The sequence below is a fragment of the Dermacentor variabilis genome, chromosome 3 (assembly GCF_050947875.1).
Source record: "Dermacentor variabilis isolate Ectoservices chromosome 3, ASM5094787v1, whole genome shotgun sequence".
NCBI lineage: Eukaryota > Metazoa > Arthropoda > Arachnida > Ixodida > Ixodidae > Dermacentor > Dermacentor variabilis.
Window position 1 is genome coordinate 44,566,659 of NC_134570.1, and position 8,476 is coordinate 44,575,134.

At 47.5% G+C, this 8,476-nt stretch overlaps 1 protein-coding gene across 1 annotated transcript; it reads right to left on the bottom strand.

The window, feature by feature from the left end:
• Positions 1 to 644: 644 nt before the first annotated feature.
• LOC142574493 (carbonic anhydrase-like) lies at positions 645 to 8,400 on the bottom strand. The gene is made up of 6 exons (XM_075683556.1): positions 8,370 to 8,400; positions 5,369 to 5,548; positions 4,651 to 4,916; positions 2,813 to 2,902; positions 1,847 to 2,155; positions 645 to 761 (listed from the first exon to the last, which is right to left on the bottom strand). Exons 1-6 carry the CDS (start codon positions 8,398 to 8,400, stop codon positions 645 to 647), a joined length of 993 nt encoding a protein of 330 aa, XP_075539671.1.
• Positions 8,401 to 8,476: the final 76 nt, after the last annotated feature.

Here is an 8,476-nt window from a genome sequence, read left to right on the forward strand (position 1 = left end):
TAGTTGAAATCAAGAAAAAGAAATTCGGCATGGGCAGGACACGTAATGAGGAGGGAAGATAACCGATGGTCATTAAGAGTTACGGAATGGATTCCAAAGGAAGGGAAGCGTAGCAGAGGGCGGCAGAAAGTTAGGTGGGTGGATGAGATTAAGAAGTTTGCAGGGACAACATGGCCACAATTAGTACATGACCGGGGTAGTTGGAGAAGTATGGGAGAGGCCTTTGCCCTGCAGTGGGCATAACCAGGCTGATGATGATGATGATGACGCTGCATCTGCGCACGCCTTCGTACGCTCTTCAGCGTTCATATGGTCACGTCATTTATTCTAGTAAAAAGAGAGCAATGCCAGCTAGTGCACGCCTGTTGCAAAAGAAAAAGGCGCCACCGAAAATATGTTATAAAGCGTATACGCTGCGCATTGATCATATGAATACGAGTTGTAATTGCCATTTCCGATTAATGTCACATTACGAACGACAAGTCACCTCGCTTAAGTGACTTGAATGCGAGACGAATGGGAAATGTTACGATTCGCTATCGCTCGACATACACTATACATATGCGCAGGCCATTGGCGGGACAAAACGTGCGTGATGTATCATGCGAGTATCAGTCTCGGGGGCAGGTGCCCAACGCGCGGCGTCAGAAAGGCGGGAAGGAGGAGATTATCCTGCGGTCGTTGAGTTTCTGCGGTGGCCTGAAGTTGTCCATTAGGGGCTTGACGCCCGTGCGATCTTTGAGCCTCCGGAGCTTTTGTAGCTATTGCAGAGAGAGAAAGAGAGAGAGAGAAAAAAACGCGTTCTTTAGACAAATAAAAAAACATATTCTTGAAAAAAAAAGAGTATTTGTATAACGCGTGTGCAGAAGTACAAGCAGGAAACTACAGCTTGTCTAAAGGAACACATAGTACGTCGCCTCCTTTGGACCGCTACACCGGGAACAAAGCATTCGTACAGCTCGCAGATTGCGGTAGCTGGGCTTGAAATAGCGCACCCTGACTGTCGCGACGGATCAAACGCTATGGCAGCTGTGTGTGTGTGTGTACGGGGAAGGAATTATAGGTGTAGAGCCACCGTCGGACGTAACCTGAAAACATCAACGGCGACTTGTCTTGTTTGTCCTGCAGGGGTAGCTAGAGCTTTCCGGCGATAATGTCTTCAAAGTGTTCTATAGCTGGAACCCTGGCGTCTTCCAACATTTCCATAGGCGGGCGTTTTTTACAGTCCTCCGCATTTCCTAAGGAGGGCGCTAGCTTCGTCTCATCTTTGTCCGAGTTAGGCGACGGGGCTGCACCTGTACGTCTCCGAGTGAAGCAGCACTTCCCGCCCATACATTTCTCTAATACCAAGTTCGTCCATGTGGAGCACGGGTTCTCAAACACGCAGCTCACGCTCTATACCATACATGGTGCGTTACCCTCGAAGCCATTGCGTACTACCATCAACGTTTAACAACATATTCGGACAAAAGTTTCTGATGCTATAAGCGAGTGCTGGTGTTATATGAGCATCACATGATCTTTCCGCAATCAATGGACGATGCTAGTGCAGATAGCTATCGCCACCCTGGTCTCTGTTGCATGCTGCGGAACACTCAGCTGTCGCCATGCTCAGCTACTGCCTTGCTGCACATCCCAATACAAGATTCCGGTTCATGCAATCGTCTTGAAGATCAAGTGCGTGATGCCCGGTCTCGGAGGCCGAGCTCGCGTGCATTTAGGTATCAACGCTGCCACCACACGATGAATTGGCCGATGAATTTCACAACGCTTGTTCCTTTATCTATAACGAGAAAGCAGAAGTACCAGCGAAACTAACGCTTATGGGCTCACGCAGAAACCTCACCAGGGACTCGGTGACGAATGCCTGCCTGTTGAAGACGGTCCAACTGACGGATTCCGTGCACGGAGGCATGGTGAGCGAGCCACGGTACGTGAAGAACTCGTCGCGGCCCACGGATGGCATTAGGCTGTCCAGCGTCAGCCGGGGAACGTGCGTGTCCGCGTCTCCTGACGAGCTGTCGCCACGGCCCGTGAGGCGGCGCACCATCCAAGGAAGAAGGCGGCGTCGACGACGTTTGCTCTGGGCGCCGGAGTTCAGCGCAGCCAGGATGGACCGCATCGCCTTCACCGACTCGAAGTCCACAAACGTAACCTGCGTCGATCGGACGGCTGTGTTGGCGGTGGACGAGTGATACCAAACGGGAAACGAACGCGATTCCCCGCGCCGCCCGAAAGCTGCAGCGTCGTTTCCGTGAACGGACCTGCCGCGGTAGCTTAGTGGCTACGGCGTTGCGCGGCTGAGCTCGAGGTCGCGGGTTCGGCAACGGCGGGCGCATGTCGAAGGAAGCGAAGCGACGTTCGTTTAACTACGTTTGAGTGCACGCTAGAGAATTTCAAGCGGTCTAATCGAATCGCGTGTCTCATACTACGGTGTGCCTCATAATTGTAGTTTCGGCATGTGAAACCCCAGAATGTCTTTTTTTTTCTTTCTTAGTGAACTCAACGAGAGGGCGTCGAGACTAAGACCGGCTGGCTTAGACTGAGCCGACAAACGTTCACATGAATTTCGCCAATCAGGTTGAGCGAGTCAGTCCACCTCTCTTAGTGACTCAGCCAAACTCAATTCACCCCGACATGTCACCGACTCGGTTAATCGTATACCCTGTGCGACGCCATTTAAATGGAAGGATCACGTATTGATTAGCGGCATGCGAAAGGCGATTCGTTCTTTTCTGCTTCCAGTGGCCAAACGCATACCAATATGTAGCGCAATACAAAGGAAACTAAGGTGCGTGAGAAAGGAGCTTACCCTGTATAACGTTGCAATAATGGCGACACCGTCATGTTCCTTGGCCGCATCTGTGGCGCTGTATTTCTCGTTCGTATAAACCAGCTGTGACTGAAAAAAAAAGGAAATGGCAACAATACGATAATACAACGGCAGGAAGAAGCTTATGCTCAGGACCAATGGCGACCGGGCGGGATATAACTTTTGACCGTTGCAGCCACTACTGCAATGCGTTGAAGCTCAAATGCACACAAACACTTCACCACGGCTTTGGAACGCTTCACCAATGTGTTTGCGCCTTCTACCAAGTGCCATGATCGCTGTCGCGAGGCTAAGACATTATCTTAGGACTAACGGACTTCGAAACCATAGAGATTTTCATAAAACGGTTTCTTCATGCGATGACAGTCCGATCCGCCCACCGAAAGACTCGGGAGCCATGAGCGGTGTATTAGGAAATTGAAACAGCACTAAACCGGCATAGACCGGTAAGTAACGCATTCAATGTTCTACATTCGTTCATCCTGTGGAGACGTGCCGGTTATAACTGGAGAAAATTACGGCCAAACTACCTCTAGAATTTCGCTCCGATACCGCAGCGTCAATAATACAGTGTGATGTCACCAATTTTAAAGTAGCTTTATAATATTATGGTCACTTTGGTGGAGGAAAAGTTATTCAAGGCCTGCTGGTTGAGTATTTGACTCTCTTGAGTATGCAATATAGTCGATTAGTTACTGGACTTTGGCTGAGACTCTCAATGTCCTCGCCGTCACATAGAGCTGGTACAGGAACACGAGAGCGTCGTAGCGGCCAGTATTTCGTCTTTGCCTCCATTCTCCCTCCCTCCCCCTCCTCCGTTTCGTTCTAGCCTCCTCTCAGTGTTACTGTAGCCACTTTGCTAATGCAGAAGGAGAACTTACAAAGCCAGCTTACAAAGCCAGCTTAACGTAAGAGGAAGCCTTATCTCGGAAGCTCCTATCTGCATAAATCGATCACAACGACCACACCACCAATTATGATTGTGAAAAGAAGAACGTAAAATCAAAACATCGATGAAAGTACATCTTCAATTTCAGCCATAACTTTCCGACAAATGTTATGAAATACTGCGGCATTTCAAAAATCTCAAGTACAATTTTTACAATCCTGTAACTATATAGGCAATATTACAATTCTGTAAGTAAACAAACATTACGCACAAAGCGTACAAGATTGACGTAATATGCATCACTCTGAAAAATTCTAATAATTTGTGCGGTGGGCTTTCACAAGGCGTTCGTTAGCATTATATGAGTTTCACATTGGTTGTAAACCCAGATATAATATTTGTGCGCATGAGACGCTCTAATAGATGCAGTTTACAGACCTGCGACATCTATTTTGGTGCAAACACGTTCTTCAAACAAAATTCAATTTTTTAAAACTTACTTATTTTCTCCAGTGTTTGTAAAACGTTTGATGTTCTTAATTTTATTAGGATTGCAAATCGAGCAAGTTGGCAACGATTCAACTTCAAAAGCAACAATTAAGACAAGGGAAAGCGAAAGAACACAGGGCATGTGCTGATTACCAATTGAGTTTCCTACATGTAGACACCGGGTTATGCAAGCGAAAGAAAAAACATGCGTGTGCTCTTTCGCCTGCTCCCCTCTTAAGTGGTGCTGTTGAAGATGGAGGTCCTAAATCAAAATTGTTTCGCACAGCTGATAGAATTACATCTTTCTCTCTCACGCGATTGTTCTCGAAAGCTTCCTTTTAATGTTTCCTCTAACTGGTTACTGAGAGCAACGTAAGGCTGCAAAATGGGCGGCGTAGTTCCGCGTGAACGCGGCATGTATGCGCACGTTAGAGGATACCTCCATGGGGTAGGCGGTGCGCGCGTTAGAGGATACCTCCATGGGGTAGGTGATGCGCGCGTTAGAGGATACCTCCATGGGGTAGGCGATGCGCGCGTTAGAGGATACCTCCATGGGGTAGGCGATACCGTCGACAAGGTGCTCGGAGCCCTGGTGCGAGCTGGATCCCCAGTGGAAGAGCGCGTACCGGAACACGAACTTGCCCGGCAGCCGACCACCCCGCACCGTCCTCGTCGTGGCGTCCGGCGGCGCCGCCTTGAGGGTCACTGTGAGGCCACACCAACCGTCCACAGTCACGCACACTTGTTTTCAGGCAAAACAGACGCGAGAACTATTAACTGGGGAATTTTTGGAATTCCATTTTGGGGAATTTCTCAAAGCCGCAGTGTTGCCTTGAAACGTCCAACCCCATTGCTTATGATTAAAGAGAGCCGATCACACCAAACAATAACGACACGGGACAGCTGAATTCCCAGATTGCCATCATTTTTACGTAGCACGTACCCGCATCTGCGCAAGGCCGAGATAGTCAAGCTTCGTCTCGGGAAGTTTTATTGAAAAAAATAGTCGGGTGCCGACGTACCCTAATGTGCGATGGTTTACTGAAAGTATGGACTACCAACACGTCCGGTAGGACATATTCTTCCAAGGCACCGAACAGAGAGCCCCGGAAAGCGTTCAGCAGCAGCGTGGTCTCGCATCGGCGACGAGCACTCACGAGAAAGGCCGTCGTTGTTGACTGTGAAGTTCTCGAACGGCACGCCGTGACCCTCGAACTCGAGCGCCTTCATGGCGACGTCGTGCAGTGCACTGAACGTCTCGATGTTCACCGGCGACTGCTGGGTGCCGCCGCACGAGTTGTTGGCGATGCAGTGGTACTGGGGCCACGACCACGTACCTGCGGCAGATCGCGCGCAGAAGCATCGAAAAAGTCTCGAGGAAGAGGTTTGCGAGGAGTGTTTCAACCTGGCCCGAATAGGTATTGCATGGCGGCATCCTTATCTGAGGCAAGATGGTTAATCTTGAAGATTTAACAAGCAAGATGATTAATCTTGAAGATTTAACAAGGTTCACCTGTGACATCTTGTGGAATTTCTTACAGAATACAGAAGACGTGGGCGGTGGCAGCATGAGGTACCCAGGGGAACAAACCCAGGGAACTTATGGTGATGATGATGATGATGATGATGATGATGATGATGATGATGATGATGATAATTTATTGGTATTCCCTTATGAACGGGGAGACGGCAGACAGTCACCTAGTCTGTTTGATTTAATGAAGTATGCATATATGTTTTTCATTCTAGCATTTTTGCGCACACCTCGTAAATCTTTTTTTTTCTTCGTCTAAACTTCTCTATCTACTTTGTTACGCTAACTCTGTTGTAATGGAGCCGATGCTATCAATCTCTTCGCTGCTTTTTCTCCGCCAGTACTCTAAGCGTCTCTTAATTATCACCACTGCTGATTGGTTGATGCTTCCGCCCACTTTGAATCCAAGCCCTTCTGGAAGGTGCAAGTTACCTACGGTCTCACTGGGTGACCCCCTTCCCATTCTATTGGGATGTGCTGAGTGGTCTCCGGATTTTTGCTGCAGCATACATATGCCTCATCTTGTTGCGCATACTTGCACCGGTATGTATTTGCCTTTAGGCCACCAGCTCGAGCCTCAAATGGCAAGGCACTGCCATTTGTGTAATGGCACACATCTTCCCTTCTAATTTCCTTCGTCTCATTCTTGTAAATATCCGTGGTTTTTCTTGCCTCCGTTCTTTGCATCCACTGTCTCTGTTTGTCTCACTTTCTCTCTTGCTACTCCTAGTTGTCCGTCTACACTTTAAATTAACCTATACTTAGTTGCCAACTTTCTTGACCTGTTCTTTCAATCTGTGTCCACGCTTTACATGTAAAGATACTTGTGCACTTTAGCTGCCCATTTATTTTGGTCGATGTTCCCGAGTGTTTCTTCAAAAAAATTGATTTTGCTCTGCGCTTTCCTGACTTCAAACGAGACCCAACGCACGTCAACCTGCACTGCCCCATCTGTGGTTCCGCCTTGGGCTCCCAAGGTCAAGCGGCCTACCGATGTTTAGTTAACTTCCAGCCCCGACAAGATATCCGATTTTAAGCACATAACGGCATTAGCGAACGTTAGCGCTGGCACCATTACTCCTTTCCAGATTCCACGCGCCACTTCATATTTATTGAGGCCCGAAAGTGCTGTACGTTTCATTATTGCCGTGTTCCGCTTCCCCTTTATTTTCAGATTATCTTGGTGGGTGCTCGAGTGATTCTTTCCTCCAGTTATGTACACGCCGCTGCATTTGCACCGCTTGACTATGGACGTCAGTTACTGCTAAATTGACGTCACGTACTTACTCGCCTCTTTATTAAATATCATAATTCCTGATTTCTCTGTGCTAAAATTAATGCGTAGATCTATAGCTGCGTTGCCACAAATAATCCCAAGTGTCTCTAAATAACTTGCATTGTCTGCTCGTAGCACTATGTCGTCCGCATACATCAGTCCGGAGACGTTCTGTTGCACCAACGGCAGGAAAGCTGGTAGCGACCTCTTGTGGCTGTTTGTTAACCAATTTGTGTCAGAATTTTTTTTTTTTGTGGCGTACTCAGACAATGATTAAACAAAAGGGCCACTGTGTATTCATGACTATGTTGTTAACGCCTTTACACCAGCGACTGAGCAGCGCATAACCTGACATTGCAACAATAGTTTTTGCATGCTCTGGTTGAAGAAAACCTCACGAGATGGCGCCACCGAGTTACCGCTTACGTTTACGTTTCCGCTATTCCGCCATTCTTTAAATGCTCAGATTTACTGTGAAGCTTAAAGCTCCCTGAAGTCGCGTGCCCTCGACTTCTGTCGAACGCCTTCCAGTCCTTCATGTGTTCGATACAACATCCGGCACGCTAATATTGCACCGCATAAAAGCGGAATCTCTCCGGGATATCGTATTTCTTCAGTGACACATTCCAAAGCCTTCCTTGACTCGCCGCAACCATGACGTTCTGCTGCTGATCTCGAGGTTGTGCGTTTCGTACTTGGCCGTGACGGCCGCATTTAGGTGGGGGCGAAATGCAAAAAACCATTGTGAAGTTAAATTGTGGTACGCCTTCTAGAACCCCCTGCAGGTGGTCGAAATTAATCCAGAGTCTCTCCCTACAGCATGGCGCCCCCCATATCCAGTGCGTTCCTTCACTGCCTCAATAACCATGAATGAATGATTCGAAGTCCACCTTCCACAGTGCGGTGTCATGCGGATGGGTACTTTTGAATTGGCTCACTTTTTTTTTAAAACATTCAACGTTTCTGCAGTCGTCGTTCAACAAGGACTACGCAAACTCCTCGTATGCAACAAGGACAGTAATGGCTATCACCGCTTCTCAAGTTTGGTGAACTGATATCTCAATGTTTGTTTGCTCGTATCTGTTTTCTTCTTTCTTTTTTTTTTCTTTTTACATTTTTAGATGCACCGCAGGTCCACCGTAGGAACAGCGACCGTCCGAAAGAGCTTAGTTTGAACTCGTTTTGCGAGCTTAAGATGCATTACTAATCTCTTCGTAAATGGGTACAGAGTCACCATACGTAGTACCTTAATGTATATTTAGTGTAAAAAAAGCGCATAATTTTTCCCTTTATGCAAATTCCAGAATACTAATCGAAAAGAGGTGTACTTATGTAAATGCAGACTTACCGTCATTATCATAGCTCCAACAGCGTTGCATCTTTGCTTTACGAGAAAGATAGAGAGAAAGAAAAAAAATGTATGAACGAAAAAGAAAAAAAAACACGCCAGTCAGA